We start from the raw sequence: 21,482 nt of genomic DNA on the forward strand, positions 1-21,482 counted from the left end.
ACTAATTTAGGGCAGGGCCCAAAAAGTTTGATGAGGTGGCAAACTCTAATTGGTGTAAAAATAGGAAAGAGTTTTGCACTGTTCGTGATCTAGGCCACCTTTCTTTTCGGTTAGTGGATACCGACCCTTAATACCAGAGGGCTAATTTCTCACCAAACTCCCAAGCCTCTCCTCCAGTCCTCTTCGCAAAGCCCTCGTCAAATCCTTCTACAGTTCGATTTTCACCTACGATTCTAGAGTTTTGGCTACACTTAGATCTGTATAGTCCTCGAGGGGACTAGGGTTTAAGCTTTTCTCGTCCGTATAACCGCAGCCCACAAATTGTAAATCACTCTGAAGTTTTTTTCTCCTTTGATCCATCGCGTAAAACTCTACAGCCCACCATCATGATCTGCTCGATAAAGCAATCCGTGTCCTCTTTGCAAGCCCTCACTCGTTCAGACTTTTACCAGCGGAAGTCTCCGGTAAAGTCGTTGTCTTTCCCCTCCGTTGTTGGCGGTACCTCGCCTGTGAAGCCTCTCCATCTAGCTTCGGTTCGGGGTTTGGGTTTTGGGTTGATCGAGGATTTGAGGGTTCGGAGGCCCTTGATCAGATGCGAAGCTTACGAGGCTGACCGGTCGGAGCCGGTCGAGAGCGACGTCGTAAAGGGGCGATCAGAGGCGGCGAAGAAGGTGAAGATCGGGTTGTATTTCGCGACGTGGTGGGCTCTGAACGTTGTGTTCAATATTTATAACAAGAAAGTTCTCAATGCGTTTCCGTACCCTTGGCTGACGTCGACGTTGTCGCTTGCGACCGGATCGCTTATGATGCTGATCTCCTGGGCTATTAGAATCGCTGAAACTCCTAAGACTGATTTTGAGTTTTGGAAGACCCTTTTTCCTGTAAGTATGAAGTAATATTAATGTTTGGTTGCTTGAAAGAAGGCGTTTTTGGTGGTAAGGGTTTATACTTGTTGGGTTGGTGAGCAAATGTGGGAAAAAGTGGTGTTTTCATTTTGGGATCACAGGAATTGAAGGATTGTGAATATCAAATACTATTTATGTTTGGTTGGTAAGAAAAGAAAATTTTCTTGTAAATGATGGTGGTTTTCGTGCTTTATGGGTTTATATTTAGTGGGCTTGGTTAGAAAAGGTAGGAGAAAAGAAGGTAAAATTGGAGTTGCTTTTAAAATGGATTCCCTTAGTTTTCTCGGCAGCCAAACAGAGTTGGATTGTGAATTTATAATCAATCTGATTTTATGTTTTGTAGGTTGCTGTGGCTCATACAATTGGGCATGTGGCTGCAACAGTGAGTATGTCCAAGGTTGCAGTGTCTTTTACTCACATAATCAAGAGTGGTGAGCCTGCATTCAGTGTCTTAGTTTCAAGGTTCCTATTGGGTGAGAGTTTTCCAACTTCGGTGTACTTCTCGCTCATTCCAATCATCGGAGGTTGTGCTCTAGCCGCCGTCACCGAGCTGAACTTCAACATGATTGGTAATAATAGCAAAGGCTTTTTCTTTAAAAGCATAATTGAATTTGTGTAGGGCTCATTTCTGCAAACTTTTTGCTATAGTCTGTTTGGTTTATAAGAAATGGTAGGAAAGGGAAAGGAATCAACTTTTTTCCTTCAGTTCCATCAGTAGCCAAATCAATGGTTAAATCGATTTTTTAAACTCATTTCATTTTTCTATAGTCGGTCTGAATTGAGGGGTCATAGCCAGCTCAATAATGCTTTATATTTCTTCAAAGCAATCACATGTTTCTTGATCAGTTGGGTGACTTGGGTCCCTGCCTGCTGGATTTTTTGCAAAAGACATTTTGGGGGGGTTAGGAATGTAATTTTACTCCTATTTTCCTTTTAGGGCTGACCTGAACTTGGTAGGTGCTTGTCTGTATCAGGTTTTATGGGAGCCATGATTTCGAACCTGGCTTTTGTTTTTCGCAACATATTTTCAAAGAGAGGCATGAAGGGGAAGTCTGTTAGTGGAATGAACTACTATGCTTGTCTTTCTATACTGTCACTGTTAATTCTCACCCCGTTCGCAATTGCTGTCGAGGGACCACAGATGTGGGCTGCTGGATGGCAAAATGCCGTTTCTCAAATTGGACCCCATTTTGTATGGTAATCACATGACAACTACTGTGTTTTTCTTGTACTGTTTGTTTGTGTTTTATTATCTCTGTATCTATCTGTTTTTTTTGTGATAGAAAAAACCAGAGGCCCAAGGTAAACTAATATCTCACTTTACACCCCGTCTTTTTTCGTATTCAATAAAATCATGGAAATAACTATTTAACTCAATTATGGAAGCCCTCACAGGAGAAGTATGACACCTATGTGGTTCATGCTCTGGATGTCCTGAGATATACATTGATTCAGTTTGGTCATCATTTTTCACTCAATTTGCGTTTTTGCCCTTCAATTGCAACATCTCACTGTTCCTAAAATGATTTATAAGTAGAATGAGTGAAGTTAATCCTACCGTAAACATTCAAGTAGATCTAGCTTACTGCTATTCATGTATGTAGCATGTGAATATTATTCTTGTAGGCTGCATGTGAGTATTATTCTTGTAGCCTTAAACCTTAGTAGAAAAATTACAGTTCAACAGAACAGCATGTGCTAACTCCAAAAATTCCGGGGTCTGTATAAGTTGAACTCATCATTTTATAATTGTCTGTTACCTGGCTACCAGTCAAATGCTTTACAAACTGAGTCATTATGATGGCCCAACTACCAGTTTTTGACCTAGGGAAATTGGTCAAGCTAGTCTCCATGTATGTGCAGAGTGAATATGGGGGATTCTTATTCTTCTGAAGATTTTTCAGGACTTTATTTCCTTATAATTGTTCTTTTATATATTCCAATCAGTGAAGGTGCAAGATTCCCTTTGTTTCCCACTCAGTTGTAAGTGGTAGTTGTTTTCTTTTTGCTTGGCTTTTGCTAAGGAAATGTTTGTGTGGCTGTTATTTGTACATGGTAGGTGGGTGGCGGCCCAGAGTGTATTCTATCACCTCTACAATCAGGTGTCATACATGTCGCTGGATGAGATCTCTCCCTTGACGTTTAGCATTGGAAACACCATGAAGCGTATATCTGTCATAGTCTCCTCAATCATCATCTTCCACACACCCGTCCAGCCCATCAATGCTCTTGGAGCTGCCATCGCAATCCTTGGAACTTTCTTGTATTCTCAGGTATTTGCTCATTCCCTTGATGAATTGAGGATGGTTTATTCAGAGCTGTCTGAAAAAATAAATCAATATATACTAATAATAAGGAAAATAATTTGTTTGTAAGAATATCTCCTGTTTACTTTTTTTGGACAAATCCAATGGCATATGACATGTAATTTAATGCAAAACCAAAGGCTTTTAAGAGTCTCTCATTGGACTCAATGGCGCCATTCTAGTTAGAATGATAATGTAAGGATGACACTGACCAACCGGATATGAGGACAAGCATATACATTGTTTGTATCGTAAAAAAGACAAGAGACTGGTAAGAATTTCTCTCCATCTCCTGGAGGAGACTTCACTGTCATCTCTAGGGGTCATGCCAATATGACGGCTGACAGCCTCTTTTTGCAATAAAATTTTGTTGTCAAGCATGGGTTGTTGGTCTAATAATCTCTTATTAACGTTGTACTGATGATATTCTGGAATATAACTGATGAGTGCATTCTTTCATGCTTTTCCTTGCAGGCCAAGCAGTGAGGAAGCTGGAGTTGGAATTTAGGTTTCCGGGCTGCCATGGAGGAGGATGCATGGTCACAGAGAGTGGTCAGGTGGTCCGGCAGCGTTTCTAGCTGTAGATAATGAATAATAACAGAAGTAACATTACTATTACACATGCGTTTTACCTTTCTTAGGCAGATATGAGAAGTGAGGTGTATGAATAAAGAGAGAGTTAGGCAAGATGATAATAAGTAATAACAATAATAATAATGGCTCAGTACTGCCATTGATTCCTGATTCCTCCTCCTTTGGAGCAGCTTGGCAGCTAAATGGCCTTTGGGCATATATGTCTGTTTGTGTATTGGAAGGGCAAGGGCAATTACCATTTGCCCATGATTCTTTCTTATGGGCCAATTGACCTTTTATCACAACCATGGAGCCCAATGAGACTACTTTGATAAAAGGAGTAGATATTTGAATAAGAGTCTCTTTTCAAAAACCGTCAGTCAATGCCTCGGTGGGTTTGCTATTGTTGGTCTCTTTACGCCAGGGAGAAAACAATTTCAATTATGAGTTTGGTAAGCTTCGAGGTATCATTCTTTAAAGATACCTTTTTAATAATCATGATTCAAGCTGTTGGATCAGATTTGGGTTTAACGATCAAAATTTATTGCCATGTCTTGATCAGACGTGTTTAATAAGGAAGAGGGTGGGTTCTGTTTGACTCTTCTTCACTTGCATATTTTATGTAAGAAAACAAAAAGCAGGCCTCTTGAAATCCTAATCCTAATATCAGGTCCCTACCCTGTCTCTCTCTCACCCCTCTCTGCCCATGTTTGGTTCATGGAATGGGGACTTGGGAATGGTATTCAATCCTTATACTAAATCTCTAGAAATCCAATCTCCTATATCCGAATATGTTGCTCATCTCAAACCTGCAGTTACTTCGGTCAATAAATGAACCCCACCAACTGCACGATTGCTACTTTTAATCCAAGTTAAGAGAACGGAAAATGAAATGAATTAATTTTATATTCCGCTACTACTGTGACTCCTGGACGTACCCCAATTAGTTTTGACTTTTTTAATTTTTCTTTTTTGTCATTATTTCTCCCTTGGGTAGGTGGGAAAGTGACAACTTTGGCACCATTCAATTAATTTGAAGAAATTCCAGGTTGGATGTTTAGTATCATGTTTTAGACGGCTTTGTGTGAATCACCCATCACTTTCATTTATTTTGGTTAGTGTGTCAACTTGAGAAATGTTGTTGAAGCATCCCGAAAGTTCAATTACAGTCTCGACATAATCTCGGCCTCTATATCTTGAACAAACCTTTTCCGTGTTCAAGGTGACAATGAGATTATAAAAGACTAATAAAGGGGCAAAAGAAAAAGACATCTAAATAAGGCAAAGGATATTTAAAAAAAATAAAAAAAATAAAAATAAAAATCACAATTTCAAGACCCACACATTGTCGGTTAAACCACTAGTTGGGATGAAATAAAATCTCGCTTTTGTATTCCATTCTTATCATCATTTGAGTTATCCAAATATAAGAATTTAGGAGACAAGAAAATAAGAATTTGATTTTACCAAACACACCCTAAAAAACCCATAGATTTTTTTATATCCTGATAAAAAAAAAAAGGTGTAAAAACATATAAAATTTTAAAAATAAAAAGTATTCATAGTTTCATAAACTTGATTTTAAAAATTATTTTTCAAAATTTAAAATTTTAAAAATAAAAAATTATAAAACAAAAAATACAACAAACCAAGCACAGCCAAAGAGTGCCTTTGCAGACAAAGAGAACAAATAGCTTTGTTGCCGTATGATTCCGCTACGGGTCCGATGTCCCAACCCTTGCATCAACCATTCAAAAACAATCACACTCTTCTACTAACCCATAGTATTCATATATAAATAAGACAGTCTTTTCAAGACACACAACATTATTACCAAGGGAAAGAATTGCAGATTAGGGGACTCAAAACCACATCTCTTCAAGCATAAGGTTCAAATCAATGGCACCACACAAACACCATCAAACCTGCAAATGCTTAATGGCTGTATGAACATCCTTATCTCCTCTCCCACTGCAATTAAGTACAACCTTAGCCCCATTTGGGAGGGTTGGGCACAGCTTCTCCAAATAAGCCAGGGCATGCGATGTCTCCAGAGCAGGGATTATGCCTTCTAGTCGAGATAATCTCTTGAAAGCTGCATAATAGCAAACCCAGAAAAAATCAAATAATGAAAATGAGGAAAAGGGAAATGATTGATATACAACGGTAATTGAGCGAGACAAATTTTATGCAACACTAGTAGAGAGGCAGACAAGCCAACTCTTCTCTAATTTGGAATGTCAAGTGTTCCAGTACATCCACTCTGGTCAAGCTATGGTGAAAGTGTTTGGAGGAAACAAAATGTAGAGTAACTCAAAAGAAGATTAAAAATTCAAAAGCTAGAGCACAATTTTTTTTACAAAAAAGAAATAGTGCTGCAGGAAGAAAACAATGAATTGACTGATGAAAGATTAGAAGATTTGTGACAAGTTGGATGATTTCTATTATAACAAGGATCTTATTTGAAACTCATGGATTAAGCTTCCAAATTTCTATGTAAATGAATTAAGAAGAAACCCCTCATGAAATGGCAGACCAACTCCTAAATGGGAAATTCAAATTACCAAATTCACATTTAGAATACTATGAAAGATCTGACAGACCCAAGAAAGAAAATTGACGTGTAAAATTTTAATACCTTCCAATGCTTCTTCATCAGTGATGCTATGGTATTCAGCACGTCCTAAATCTTTCAGAAAGCTATGCTCTGGCCCAACTCCAGGGTAATCCAGGCTATTCACAGTAAAATTGGTAGGGTTAGTTAGCAGCAAAAATAAGTTAAGACTAATCACAAAAAATTAATAATTGTCTTACCCAGCACTAATAGAATGAGGCTCAATTATTTGTCCATCATCATCTTGTAATAAATAACTCATCGCGCCATGCAAGACCCCAACCTCCCCTCTAGTCAAGGTAGCAGCGTGTTTACCGCTATCTAAGCCAAAACCTGCTGCCTCCACACCAATCAGCCTAACGTCTTCATCATCAACAAATTCATAAAAAAGCCCCATGGCATTGGAACCTCCACCTACACATGCAACCAGCACATCTGGTTTGCCTCCCCACTTTTCCATTGCCTGTTTTCTTGTTTCTTTGCCAATCACTGCATGGAAGTCCCTGACCATCATGGGATAAGGATGGGGCCCAGCAACAGAACCCAAAATATAATGGGTTGTCTCCACATTAGTCACCCAGTCTCGTATAGCTTCTGATGTTGCATCTTTCAGAGTAGCTGTCCCAGAATGAACAGCTCTAACCTGTATTGAAATGGTTCAGTTTACAGTTAAACGAAGAATTACCAGGACAGCCGTATTACAGATAGCACAAGGACCTAAATGAGAAATACACAGTAATAAACATTATTGACAACTAATAGCCAATCTACAACCTACTCAACAAGTAATTTTGACCTAGTCGAACAACAATGGCAGTTACTCTAGAATGCTATCCTTCTTATTTATTAGCAAACAGGTGACTTATGTTTTCTATAATTCAATTTAGTGACGCAGATTTGTATAAACAAGCACTGCCGAAGGTATATAACAGAAGCAATATGATATTGCTTCACACAAAACACAAATTATTTATATAGAGGTTGGGCTGAGGACATGGTAGCATTACTAACACAGCGTCTGAAAGATACAGGACATTATGATTGCAACAGAGGTTCTCCCACATCATAATTTCATCACAACATCATGAAACAAAGAATTACCGAACTAAAAAAATTTGCACTAATTTGCAAACAATAAAGTAGTGCATCATGCTGAATAGACAATTCAAAAGACCAGCAAATAATAGCAATAATAAACAAACCTCAGCCCCAAGAAGCCGCATTCTGAAAACATTAAGTGCCTGCCTTTCCATATCTTGGGCACCCATATAAACAATACACTGCAATCCAAACCGAGCACATACAGTTGCAGTTGCAACTCCATGCTGACCAGCACCAGTTTCAGCAATAATGCGTGTTTTTCCCAAACGCTTGGCAAGCAGAGCTTGGGCAACAGCATTGTTAATCTTGTGAGCCCCAGTATGGTTCAGATCTTCCCTCTTGAGGTAAATGAGTGGCCCTTCACCATTGGGACGCTTATAGTGCTCCGTAAGCCGCTCTGCAAAATAAAGAGGGCTCTCCCTGCCAACATAGTCCTTCAATATTCCATCTAGTTCTTTCTGCAAGCATAAACATACATCTCAAAGACAAGCACAAAAATATAAATATACACACAGACACATGTAGATAAACACAGCAATTCCCTTGTAGTTTATATAATGTAGTTGCAGAAGACACCCTCTCTATGCTCAACAGAGTACATTGGAATTAATGTCTATGATAAAGTTGTAAACTTCCTAATCCATTGTGGTTTTGGTCCGTCCATGAAAACCATAATCGATTTAATTTTTTGCTATAACGGTTGATACTCCATTTCCCATAACCAGTTCCTGAATTCTGTTTTTCCAAATGCCCTGTTTGGATGCATATAAACATCAATCAAAAGGGAAAAAAAGATTTGAACTTTGAAACCCAATAATTCCAAGCCCCATCATTAACAACAAACCTAAAGCAGATTCCCCCCTGAGTTTTCTCAGCAATTAAGCAGACTTTAGAAGATCGATAAATCCAATTAAGGCATAACAAAGTTGAATGTTCGCACCCCTGAAACCGTTTTCAAAACCCAAACATATAAAGTTCGCGTTCCCTCTGTTTTCCCAGCAACCAAACATATATCATAACTTCAATATCCCATACCAAACATGACAAAAATCAATTCCTTACACCTCTGAAACCATTTTCCTAACCAAAATAGAAACTCATTCTTATTAAAAACCAGAAAAGCCCAGAAGTTGCTTCCCACTAAAAACCAGAAACAAAAGAAACCCAGACACAATTTCAATTGAAACCAAAAAACGAAAACCCAAACAAAAAGAAAAGAAGAAGAAAGAAAGAACCTGAAATTCTACGTCTCCAGAGAGAGCCCGGAATGCAGACTCCAGCTCGGTGAGGGCATGCATCAGAGTTTCGGGAACGTACTTCCCTCCGAATTTCCCGAACCGGCCAAACGAATCCGGCACCTGCGAACCAGGTCCAACCTTGGGCTCCATTTGCAGGGCACAGCAAATGGACAGCGCTTTGGCGGCGCAAGGGGTAGGTGTCAGCTTGAGGAATTTGAAGGGCAATTGGGGAGAACTGCTGTAGGGCTTATAGAGAGACGTGGTCTGGGTTCTGGAGATTGGGGTTTTTGCAGAGGCGGCCATATTTTATGTTTGGTTGGAGAGAAAGAGCGAGTTTATAGATGGAGGACGGGATTGTGTTCTATCTTATATTTTTGTTGTTTATGTCAAAATATTTGTTGTAGATTGTGCTGGATATTTTTCCATTTAATTTTATAAGAAAATAATATGATGAAAAAATAGAAAAAAAAAATTGTTATTTTTTTCTAAATTTGGAAAATTGGTAGGTAGGATGATAAAATTAAACATTAAAAAAAAACATACTATAAGAATTTGACATGAGAAACAAAGAAGAAATCTTTGTAATAAAAAGAAAATTTCTAATTCATTTTGTTCATGAGAGTAACAAATCTTTCTTTCTTTGGTAAAGTTTCTCTTTTTCTTCTGCAACATTTTTGTGATGAGAGTGCGGGTGTGTTGATTGATGTGGTTGTGTTTGGTTTATTTCAATATTCATGTCCTGCCTACTTTCTTCCCCCTGTATTTGATTGAGACAAGTTGAATTAAATTCTTTTCGGATGTGAGTTGGCGGCCGAAGACTTAGTGGGGAAAAATGGGTGATGGTAATTGAGAAGAAATTGGCTGATTGAAAATGTTGGAATAAAAATTGGGAAATTAAGCCTTTGGAAAAATGATGTGAATAAGGTTGTGGTTGTTTTTTAAAATTCATTTTGTATGTGATTTTAAAACTTTTTAAACTTTACACTTTTTAATTTTTTTTCTTTTTACTTAGGTGATGTTTATTTTTTTAATTTAATGTTAAATGTCATTTGATATATGATGAAAAATAAGACTTTCGAGTTATAAATGTTTAAAAATTCTAATTGGTTGTTTCATTGAAAAATTTTTTTGTCTTAAATTATGAATGAAACTACGAATAAGAGAATCATTCTTTTATCACAATATTAGATCCTTGACCTGTTTTCATGAAGAAAACAAGAAAAATTTTGAGAAATGACTTTTTTTAAAAAAAAAAAAGAAGAAGAAAAAGAATGTATGTTTATTTTGTATTAAGAGAAGGAAAAAAAAAATATTTCTCACTAGTGTTTCATTTGGGAGAGAGTTCTCCAAGAGAGATTTTTATTTATTTATTTAATAATAACAATTTTTGGATAGTTTTAAAACTTCCAAAAATGACTTTTCTTATTTCTCTCATTTATTGGGTTGGGTTGGGTTAGCCCATTTGGGCATCCAAACTCAACTTCAACATTTTAAATGATTTGTTTTTATTTTTATTTTTACTTTTACTTAATATTTATTTTTAAATTTTTTTTAACTGAAAAAAAAAAATCAAAAGATTCATCTTTTTGCTAAATGTTAAAAATAATTTTTTAAAACAACTAAAATAGAATTTCAACATGACTCTCGTCCTATTAATACTTAATACTTCACATAAATAAAATAATAAAAAACAAAACAACTTAATACTTAATCTTATTAAGATATTTAGAGTTAAACTAAATTTTATTAGATTCAAGTAAAAAAAAAAAATAAACATATTAATTTGATGACATTATAAACAAATTCATGATCACATGAGGAGCTTAGGCTGGACTAATTGAGTGAGTCATTATGTTGATAAAATTGAAAGGGGAAAGAGTGGTTAAACAAAAATAGGGATCCATTAGGTAGATAATTAGGATGGTTATTATTTTAATTCCTAGGAAATAGAATAAAATGATTGGAAATTGGTTTTAGTTAAAGATTCCTAAAAACCTAAATTTTGATGAAAATAAAATGAAACTTGAATTTGATTGCACTGTTAAAAACAATGAAGACTTGTTGTAAATTTAGTGGGTATTTGGTAAACCAATTTAATAACTTAATTTGAGTCCTTAAGTATGTTTTTGTAAAATAACTTAATGGTATGACTTAAAGTACAAAACAACTTTAAGTAATAAATAAAAGCACTTAATTTATTCTTTAAGTTTACATCTTTATTTTATCTTTTTATCTTCATTTGTTATAATTACCTTAACAATATTTTTTGTTACTTCACAACTTCCATTGTTACTCGACCTCCTTTATCCTAATTATAATTTATGAGGATAAATATGTTAATTTGATAATTTAGAATAAATTTTAAGTTAATTTTATAAAACAAACTTAATACTTAGAGTAGAAATTAAATAATAAATTTTAAATTAATAACTTAAATATAATTTAACTTAAAATCAACTTAAGACATTAAATAATAGGTATTAAGTTTTACCAAACACCCCCTTAGAATATATGTTCATGGTCTTAAACTTATTATGATCGGAGTATTGTAATCAAATAAGGATAAATGTACATTATTATTGACTTTTAAAATTAAGTATTTTAAACAAAAAAAAAAAAAGAGTAAACTCTTTAAAAAAATTTCTCAAAAAGAAGTTATTTTACAAAAAATGAGCTGATTCTTTTAAAAATGAAAATCCATGTTTTCACATAAATTTCAATATTAACAAGGGTTTTTAATCATAATTTTTCAAATTGAACCAACTCAAGTGGGTAAAGATTATATGTGCAATATTTTTCTTAGGTTTTTATGTGGTTAACTAGTGATTGACCACAGTACAGTCAATCAAAGTGGCCACCTTGGCAGTGTTTATTGGCAAAGTAACTGGCTACCAGTTGAATCTTAATGATCACTTGTAACTAGTAATAACTAGTATTTGTTTGATCAAGTGATCAATGATTGAGTGGAAAATATGTCTAATGGCTAGTTTTCTACAAAATGCTAACATATGACCATGGGAACTCATTATTTATAATAATAATAATAATAATAATAATAATAATACTAATAATAATGTTATGATGACTCGTATGAGCACTGCTTGAGCAGTGGAAACAATGCTCAAGTGTTGGGACCACTCAAGCGCTTAACTAAAGTTCAAGCGCTTGAGGTGTTGGATAAGTGTACTCGAGCGCTCATACAAAATACTAGAATATGACAAAATATCTTCAAATATATCACACAAATTGAGTTTGAAAACTTCAGGATACTGATCCCTTAGGACTTGGATGATTATAAATACACTATTATAACTCTTTTAATGGAGGACACTTTTTATAGGATTAAGCCTAACAAGCCATACCAGAAAGATTCGTTATGTTGAATCATGGGTTGTTTAAAGATCTACATCCTTTTAGTGAGATTGAGGTGTATCGCGAACATAGATCAAGTTATAAGTTTTAGATAGTAAGTCTTTAGAATAAAATAACCAAGTAAATCTGTGTGACTTAATTTCATATAATGGATTTTGATTATTTTAAGGTCTTACACCTCGTGGTTTTTTATTTCTATACAATTAGTACGAGGGTTTTCCACATAAAAATTTCTTGTGTCTCTTGCATTCTTATTTGTTTACTTTGATTAGTTTGATTATCTTGATTATTCCTGATATCTTGCAAATTTAATTGGGTTAAAATCTCAACGCCCTATTCAATAATTTTTAAAATACCCTCATTCACCCTCTTAGGGTTTACCATGGGTTTTTCAAATACTTGTGGATCATTAGTGTGCATCAAACCTAAATTGGTATACTCACTAAAATCCAAGTCCATTTTACTTTTATATTTATTCTAAATGAGAATTACATTTTTTTTTTCTTCAATTTTAAATTTATGAAAGGTTGAGAAAATCTTGTGAAAGCTTGTTAAAACTTGTGAAAGTATGATGACCTTTTTTAAAATATATTATAATTTTACAAAATCTTTTTTAAGATATTACACTTTCAAAAATATTTCCAAATCTATGACACTTTGTGCCAACAAGGTGTCATATAGGTTTTAGAGTATTTTTATGAAGTCATGATTTTTATGCATTTTATTGAAGTTATAATTTCAAGATACGATTTTAGTGTATTTTAGTGAAATTGTATCTTCAAAACACAATTTCAGAAACATTGAAGACTTCATTAAAATATATTAAGATTGAAAATAATAATAATATTAATATACGACTTTTAGGAAATGATAATAGTAAGTCAATTAATAAATTTATTTGAAATTCTCTTATTTTCTATCCTAATAATTAGAAAATAATAATAATTAATGATTAGAAAATAATTTGATAATGTCAATCATGATACAAACCCTTCATTTCATTACTTTTTCCTCATAAGAATATGTATAAATATACCTAATACATTTTTTAATCAACAAGAAAACTTTTACCTTTTAGAAAAAATCAACATATGAAATATGTTAAATTTATTTATTTTTAATTTTTTTCATTTCTTTTCAAATCTTTATTTAATTATCCAAATTTGTATAAAATTATAAATGGATCAAGAAAATTATTTTACCTAAATAACCGATTTTATTTATTTTTAATTTTTATTTGTTTTTAAATAATTTATGCTAATTTATTTTCAATTTCTTTTTCTTTTTCTTTTTTTTAATTTTTGGTTCATATTCTTCCAAAATAAACCTTTACAAACAAACCAATTACAATATTCATACTCCTTTTTACACTTCATGTATACAAATTAATTATAAAAAATTTAAAAACTTTAAAAAACTAAAAAAGGTAGAAAAACAATAAAAGTTTAAAACATGAAAAATAAATAAATTAATTTATGTAAAAAAATATATATTAGAAAAAAAAAAGTAGATAAAAAAGAAATAAAATGAAGTCTTGAACATATAATTTCATGATAATACATTGAAATAATGTCTTTAAAACATGACTGCAAGAATAATATACTAAAATTGTATTTTGAAAACATAACTTCATAATGATTATTGAAATCGTATCTTTAAGACATGTTTTTGAAGAAAAAATAAGTGCTTGATAAAATTTAGAAAGCATTTTTAAAAAGTTGAAAAATTACTTTTAATGCTTTATAAAAAAACACTTTATAGATGATTTTTTAAAAAACATTTTTAAACAAAACACTTCTACTAATACTGCTTTAAATAGAAACATTGCTAAATCTACGTTTAGTTTATTGGTAATAGCTTGGACTATTATAATTTTGTCGTTATCTTGCATCATTGATTAAACAATTTACCCAACCATATGCCTACTTAGGTAGGAAAATTCCACACTTAACTCACTAGGTACAATTATTGAGAAAATGACTTCGAATAAAGGTCGGTTCTCTTCTTCATCTTGATTAAGGTGTACCCTTTTTGCTAATACTTAGCATCTACCATGTTTGTGGGAACTATTGAGAAAATTAAGGTAGAATCCTTATGGAAGTAGAAAGTGAAGGTTACGAGATCAAATATTAATATTCATAAAATTATCGCTAATGTGTTACACATATAAGAGAGAGGGAGAGGGATAGATATCACAAAAATCCACATAGTTTTAATTGTCTATCAATAAGAATTAACACAAAAAACTTAACATACTTAGGTTAATGAAAGAAAATTGTGAGTCCAAAATCACATACAAAAGGAATAACATTAATACTAGATGAATTTTAGTATTAATGAATTTTACAAAGATAATTTAGTTCCCAAGAAGGCATATATTACATCTCCTTAATTTTTCTTAAGCTACTTTTTTTTTTTTTTTTTGAAGAATTTTCAAATCAAAGGTATAATAAATTAAATCAACGAATTCGACTTCTTATCCTAAGAGTCTACTTCTAAAGATCAAAACAATCACCATTGTCTATTAGGGATGAATTGTAAGGAAAATTTCCTACTATACAAAAACATGCAAGATTCTTGGTTTAAGATAATACTAAATTACTTCGCAATAAAACACAAATAATTCTCTACTTCAATTTCTTCCATGAATAATTGTTTTTGTCTCAACCTTTTCCTCATCTAATAATTTTTGCATGTTTAGTATTATATACTTAAAAACGAAACATAAAAGAATAAAAGGAAAATTTCTAAACATTTTAATAATAAAATCTTTAAACTTTTATGCATAGACACAAAATCCAAATGCATGCAATAAAATTAATATCTGAATGAAATTCTTAAAACCTAATGAAATTGTTAGGAAAAATTCCTATTATATAAATACATATAAATTTTAGCACATATGACAAATGATAAATCAAGATTACAAAAAGTAAAATTAATAAAGATAAGAAAAGTTGACTTAATTTGATGAGACACGTGAGAATACATTGTCATAAAATCGTTATTGCCTTCTCCAAAATCATAATGTTATAAGAGTTTTATGAAGCGATAATGATCTTTATAAGATAAATGATACATGAAAAATTAATAAATCTATATTTAAAATAATGTCATATTAGTTATTTCCTAGACAATTGCATTTTATATTAATCTTAGTTATGCATAAGAGAATTTGGGTTTACAATTTTTTTAAAAGCAAATTAAATATGCATTAAAAGAAAAAAATTCTTTTTTTTCTCACTTTTGAAATTTATTCAAAATATGGTTACCAAATTATATTTTTGTGTTTTTTAAGCAATAAAGAAATATAAATTTACCCTTTTTATTTTCATATTCTTTTTAATAAAATGAATTTTTAACATAATAATTCTTGAATACAAAACTAATTTGTAGGATAAAGACAAACAATATTTCAATGACAAATTAGATAGACATTTAAAAAGAAATATTTTTTTTCTCGATTTTAAAATCCAACCAAGGTGACCCAAACCCTTGGGTTTAGGCGTACAACAACTCCTCCGGAATTAACCCAAAAGACACAAAAAGCAAAAAAAAAAAAAAAATGCTAAGGAAAGGAAAATAATATTAAAAAAAATTATTTTTTCATATTTGATTTTACTAGAGAAAACAATAAATAAAAATAATTTATTAATTTTAAATCTATTTTAAATTTTTCTTCACGTTTTTTATTTTTTATTTTCTTTTATTCACATTTTCTCTCAATTTTTTTGAAACAAAGGTAGCATAAGGCAATTTGAACCCTTACTAGAGAAAAATAAAAAGAACTCAATTATTACCACTATGCTTATGTTTTCATTGATTTTTGCTCCCTCTAAAATATATTCTCATACTTTGCCCCCTTCAATTCACTTCCCTAAGTTCTGCCACTGATCAGGCTAGACGTTAATCGATCAAACCGTCCAAGTTGCAGCCTTAAACAAACACCATAATTTTTCTACCTTTTTTTGTTCAAAATTGAATAGGCAATAGCAACTAGCAGGAATAAATAAATAAACTCATGCAATAGAAAAGACACTAGGGCTATGTTTGGTTCTTGGAAAATTTGAGAGAAAATACAAAAGAAAGAAAATAGAGAGGAAAAGTAAAATGAAAGAAAAAGTGAAGAAAAATAAAAAAAATAGAGTTAAAGATGTAAAATTATTTTTATTTGCTACTTCAAACTCATTTTATTTATTTTAACTCATCAATATAAAAATTAAATAATTTTAAAATACATAAGTTTCTAACTAATTTTAATTATATTTAATTTTCTTTGGAATATTTTATAGGACAACCAAACATGAGAAAATCATTTTTTTTAGCATTTTTTTTCTTACCTTTATACTTTCCGGGAACCAAACATAACCTAGAATTTTTTTCTATGGAAAACCCCTCAATGTGAAAGAAGGGAAAAACCATAGGACCTAGTCCAGTTCAAACTTTCACTATCAACAATAATATGTTACACATGTCTTCTGTAGAATAATCTTTAGAGGCTACCAAATACATCAAGAGCACATATAACCTTGAATTATACAATCTCTCTTGGCAAAAGAAATAAAGAAAAATTAAAGAAAGTATATCAAAAAACGTCGTTACTATTCATGGGTGGTAACACTAGTTTCCAAGCTCAAAATCTGATCTCCATAGTTCAAATTGTAGTTACTCGAGTTTGAAATCTCTCTTCCAAATTTCAACTTGATTGGATCATAGATGAAGCGGGATTGGTTTGTTGATAAAATTTGGGCAGATACGTTTTTTCATCTTTCTCTTCTCTTCTCTCTGTTTTTTTCTTTTCTTTTCCTTGATTTTTTTTTTTTTTTTTTTAAATGTAACTGACTTGGCCCAAGCATATGGGTCCACTCCCTCACATACGAGGGAGCCTAACATACTAATAATTGTGTCATTGAGAATTTGGAAAATCCATTTAAAGCAATCTTGTACGTAGTAGAAAAATCTAATGAGAATAGGGTCCATGAAGAGTGACACCGTTTGACGCCACCACGCAAAGCCGCTTGCTGCTAGCAATGAAAAAGCGCGTTGAATGTAACACAACTAAATGAGATTAAATGCTGGAAAGCCAATTTTGGAATGAAATAGCGGCACACTTTTTCACACTACGATCATGAGGAGTCATGACCGTTGGGGTTTAAGCCCTATCATGTCAATAACCACTGTTCCAATCATTCTGATTCTCTCTAACCAAACACTAGACATGGCCATGATCAAGAAGAAGACCAATGCCGACATGTTCTCATTTCTTCCAGACCATGTCATCTCTCTCATCCTGTCCTTCTTACCCTTCATAGATGCTGCCAGAACCAGCGTTTTGTCCAAGAGATGGCGCCATATATGGCACGCAACGGTAAGAATCGAGTTTGATGAGAGTTTCTTTGTGAAAAGAGAAGAATCCACTGAGAAAAGAGAATTGGCGAGATGCGGTTTCATCGATTTTATGAGACAGTGGATGCTTAACTATAAGGAGCCAGTGGTGGAGACATTTAGCCTCTCATTCACCAACCCCGGAGAATATCGTTCGGACATGGAGAATTGTCTGCGATTCGCCATTCTCCGAGGAACAAGAGGCCTGTATCTTGACTTTGCTGATCCATCATGGGGGGAAGACGAGTTTGACCCACATCTCAGGCTGTTCCAGCTGCCAACATTTGTTTACAAACATAAAGTTCTTGAATCCTTGAAGCTGTTTTCATGCAGATTCGATGTTTCTGAGTTCAACGCCTTCAGTGCCCTTAAGGATCTTTCTCTGGGATGGGTAGAAGTTAGAAGCTCTTCTCTAAAAGCCTTGCTGATGAACTGTCCCCTTCTGGAGGGTCTGTGCTTGAAGAACTGTTGGAATTTAGGCGATCCTGATATTTCAGGGCCAAATCTGAGGCTTCGGAGGCTGATCATAGATAAATGTTCTATCGACAATCACATTATACTCATGGCACAGAAGCTACAATACTTCAAGTACTCAGGATTGGTGAAAAGTTTTCTCCTAGAAGACCAACCTGATGTGGAGGAGGCCGAATTCGATTTTGGGCTCGAGTCCGAATTCGACAACAGTGGCTACTGTGGTGATACCCTGCAAGACGTCCTCAGAAATCTGTATTCCAATACTTTAACTGTATGCAGTTACATGCTACAGGTACAAAATCCTTGATCAAACAATAGATACTCCATTTATTATTTTAGGGAAAAAAACTGACTGATCTATGTGACAACCTGAAGGAACTTCCGTCCGGGGAGGAGCCACTGCGCTTGTACCCTTACCTTGATGACATGCGGCATCTGATACTGAAGACCTCAATGCATTCATATGAACTCTGTGGACTTTCCTTCCTGCTAAAAAGCTGCCCCGGGTTAGAGATGATCACCATTGATTTAGGCCCGGCCAGAATATTTGCTGTTAGTGTGATTTATGAAGATACTAGTCTGTTATATATCTTATAGCTTTCTAAGTTATCTACCTCTTGATTGATTCTTTTGGTGGGGTTTTTCTCAGGATTATGAACCACCATTTCAGATTCAGAGTCATGTATTCTGGGCACAACATATACCATTTATTGACTGTGTAAGAGAAACATTGAAGGTGGTGGAAGTAAATGGCTTCAAAGGGGAGCCGAACGAAATCGAACTGCTGCAGAATGTGCTCCGGTATGGGTGTGTGTTGGAGAGAATGAGAATCAATGTCATAAAGAGTAGTGATTCGGATCCGGCTTATCAATGGCGGGCTCAAATGTTGCAGTATTTCACAAAAGCCTCTCGGAGGCTGCAAGTTGTGATCTCTTAGATATGCATTTACAAAGTCGCGCACGCAAGTCATTTCTTATTTATTTTATCTAATCATTCGACTTTATGAATTCGATTTGCCCTATACCCTTCTACAATATTGTTATAGATAAAGTATTTTGTAGAGTTACAGTTGAAAAGTTTATTACTCTTGTAAAAGGTATTTTTAATTTTTACAAATTATAATTCTTTTATTGCTATTGGTATAGGATTTTATACTTCTTTAATTTTAAACTACACTAGTCTCCTTTTTCTTTGTGACAGAGGCCTCACCTTTCTTGGAGGACTTGAAGACGACTGAGAACTTGTTTATGATGAAGATAGGCTTGAGCTTCAAGAAGAGGGACTTCAAACTTCAGACTAGATTAATCCCTTTGAATTAGTTAAAAATAATTTTGAAAATAAAAATTTGAAAAAATAATTAAAAATTAAATGGAGTCATACAGATTATGAGAATTTCCTATACTCATCCCATTTACTTTTTTTTTTTTTTTGAATTGATATGAGAATAGATATAAATAAACAAGATGTGATTAGGAAAAGGACGACGATCTTCATGAGAATACTTGGTTGGAAGATTTATTTGAAGTGAGAGAAAAGTGGCCTTGGTGTATAGAATGATTTTTTTTTTCCATTGGTTAAAAAGGCATTCAACTTAATGAGAGTTTCAATGCTCATATTAGACGTACGTGGTGCAAATTTTTAAACACTTTCAAAGGACAATTGATAATCGGGGTTACAAGGAAATCCTTCCAAATATCGATGGATAACACGCCTATTGAATCCAAAATAGCATGTGATTTATTGTTTTTTATGCGCCTATTGAATTTAAAATAGCGTGTGATTTATTATTTTTTATTCTATGTGTTCCAAATAAACTAAATCAAGAATTGTTTTAGAGTAATCCATATTTAGATTTTTTTAAAATAATATTATTTTGGTGCAAAACTCAATTATAGTCCAATAGTCCAATTAGCTCGTAAAACTCACTAAGACAAGCGGTATTATTGAACTAGGCAAAGTAACAAGCAATGAAATAAAAAACAGATAAAACATTTAAACTATATAAAAAAAGAAAAAAAGTAAACATTTCTAAACCATACAAGTCTACGCCCATCTCATGCAAGGGGTTTGGTTGAGATATACTAGATTCCACCAAATATATAAATGAAATCTAACTATACATGTTCTCCAATTATATCTTTCAAATCATCCACAATAACAATCCATTCTTTCAATCAAAGGAATATTTCAATGATTCCTATGTCTGTAATTTGAAAGTAAAAGAGGCTATAGATGATAGGAAATTTATTCCAACCGAATCTTAATTCTATTCTGTGAGATTTCAATTTATATATTCAATGATCATACAGGATCGTATGTTGAATCACATGAAGAAATTATGCCATAATTACTATTAAAATTGTACCAACCTGAATCCATGTGTGAATTTGAAGACAGTATGGATCTTCTAAGGCTGATGGAGGGCACCACCTTTCTCTAATTCTCTCAGGCAATGGGAGCGGGAGAGAGAGCGGTTCAGTTCTTTCAAAAGATGTGATGCATTGAAAAGACATAAGCCTCACCTTTTATACCCTCCTGCCTTAGGGACCATACCCATTGGTTATTGGGCCTCACGGGCCTTAGGCCCATCATCTAAAGCCCGTGATTGCGTTGGGCTCTACACATAAGGTGGCCCATACTCTTAAAATGAACATTAAATCAAAATGTCCATAATTTGAATAGCTTAATCATGAATCATTGTTAAATATGTGAGTCCATATTTCAACATATTCTTCTTAATTTTATTTTATTTTTATTTTGATGAACAGGTTATTATGAAAATTTTATATAGACAATGAGGAACAATGAACCCCTTTTCTTATTTGTTTTATTTGTTTCCCTCTTTATTATTCAAAGAGGAAGTCGTTCTATTATTAAGTGGATAGGAATGGTGGTTGTCCAACGAGATATTACACATAATAAGATCTTGTCTTGGGTGAGTCTTATATTATGCACTTACCACTTGTTTTATCATTTTAAAAATAGGATTTATACTTTACAGACTCATTTCAAATCATGGTTCAACGGTTAAAAATAAATGGGTTTTAGTTTTGTTATATTTCCTTTCAAAATCTGAAGAAATTATTATATAATTCCTTAGATCATCTATCAATGGTTCAATCAAATTTTTTTTTGAAATACTGAAAAAAAAAAAAAAAAAAAAAGATTACTTAGTTTTTTTTATATACGCCCATACTAATTTTCTTTTATTGTTTTGATTCTCTCGATTGATTCTAGGATTCATATTTAAAATCATAAAAAGTCTAGGAATTAAACCCCATAAGAGTAAGATTTCATTTTCAATTATTTCAAATTGATTGTAATCAATACAAATCAAATTAAAGCAAAGAAATAAAATTGGGGTGTTATATACATATATATCATTGATATCTATATATATGAAAATACATGTCATGCATTGATCTATATTAAGATGTTACACGATACAATTTTAAATAATATTTATATTAATACTATAGTAAATATAATAGAGTAATAGATAGATAAATTGGTA

The 21,482-nt window shown here is 32.9% G+C and overlaps 3 protein-coding genes across 3 annotated transcripts; 2 read left to right on the forward strand and 1 right to left on the reverse strand.

Annotated features, from left to right (window-relative positions):
• Positions 1-122: 122 nt before the first annotated feature.
• On the forward strand, positions 123-4,019 carry LOC117909106 (glucose-6-phosphate/phosphate translocator 1, chloroplastic). The gene is made up of 5 exons (XM_034823008.1): positions 123-881; positions 1,249-1,474; positions 1,880-2,102; positions 2,965-3,178; positions 3,686-4,019. The coding sequence occupies exons 1-5, from the start codon at positions 387-389 to the stop codon at positions 3,695-3,697; spliced, it is 1,170 nt and encodes a 389-aa protein (XP_034678899.1). The 5' UTR covers positions 123-386; the 3' UTR covers positions 3,698-4,019.
• A 1,435-nt stretch (positions 4,020-5,454) lies between these two features.
• LOC117909522 (tryptophan synthase beta chain 1) lies at positions 5,455-9,098 on the reverse strand. Its single transcript, XM_034823564.1, has 5 exons — positions 8,735-9,098; positions 7,601-7,957; positions 6,599-7,041; positions 6,423-6,517; positions 5,455-5,879 (listed from the first exon to the last, which is right to left on the reverse strand). The coding sequence occupies exons 1-5, from the start codon at positions 9,038-9,040 to the stop codon at positions 5,704-5,706; spliced, it is 1,377 nt and encodes a 458-aa protein (XP_034679455.1). The 5' UTR covers positions 9,041-9,098; the 3' UTR covers positions 5,455-5,703.
• An 8,229-nt stretch (positions 9,099-17,327) lies between these two features.
• LOC117908114 (F-box protein At3g62230) lies at positions 17,328-18,905 on the forward strand. Its single transcript, XM_034821786.1, has 3 exons — positions 17,328-18,260; positions 18,344-18,520; positions 18,618-18,905. Exons 1-3 carry the CDS (start codon positions 17,328-17,330, stop codon positions 18,903-18,905), a joined length of 1,398 nt encoding a protein of 465 aa, XP_034677677.1.
• Positions 18,906-21,482: the final 2,577 nt, after the last annotated feature.

The sequence above is a fragment of the Vitis riparia genome, chromosome 19, assembly GCF_004353265.1.
Source record: "Vitis riparia cultivar Riparia Gloire de Montpellier isolate 1030 chromosome 19, EGFV_Vit.rip_1.0, whole genome shotgun sequence".
In the NCBI taxonomy this organism is placed as follows: domain Eukaryota; kingdom Viridiplantae; phylum Streptophyta; class Magnoliopsida; order Vitales; family Vitaceae; genus Vitis; species Vitis riparia.

Excerpts from the sequence above, each read along its gene's own strand:
- LOC117909106 (XM_034823008.1), top strand. The coding sequence starts at position 387 with ATGATCTGCTCGATAAAGCAATCCGTGTCCTCTTTGCAAGCCCTCACT. Across the intron at positions 1,475-1,879 it reads GCTGAACTTCAACATGATTG|GTTTTATGGGAGCCATGATT; the intron begins GTAATAATAGCA and ends TGTCTGTATCAG. Across the intron at positions 2,103-2,964 it reads ATTGGACCCCATTTTGTATG|GTGGGTGGCGGCCCAGAGTG; the intron begins GTAATCACATGA and ends TGTACATGGTAG.
- LOC117909522 (XM_034823564.1), bottom strand. The coding sequence starts at position 9,040 with ATGGCCGCCTCTGCAAAAACCCCAATCTCCAGAACCCAGACCACGTCT. Across the intron at positions 7,042-7,600 it reads TGCGGCTTCTTGGGGCTGAG|GTTAGAGCTGTTCATTCTGG; the intron begins GTTTGTTTATTA and ends ATTTCAATACAG. Across the intron at positions 6,518-6,598 it reads CCTCATTCTATTAGTGCTGG|CCTGGATTACCCTGGAGTTG; the intron begins GTAAGACAATTA and ends TACTGTGAATAG.
- LOC117908114 (XM_034821786.1), top strand. The coding sequence starts at position 17,328 with ATGGCCATGATCAAGAAGAAGACCAATGCCGACATGTTCTCATTTCTT. Across the intron at positions 18,261-18,343 it reads TATGCAGTTACATGCTACAG|GAACTTCCGTCCGGGGAGGA; the intron begins GTACAAAATCCT and ends GACAACCTGAAG. Across the intron at positions 18,521-18,617 it reads GCCCGGCCAGAATATTTGCT|GATTATGAACCACCATTTCA; the intron begins GTTAGTGTGATT and ends GGTTTTTCTCAG.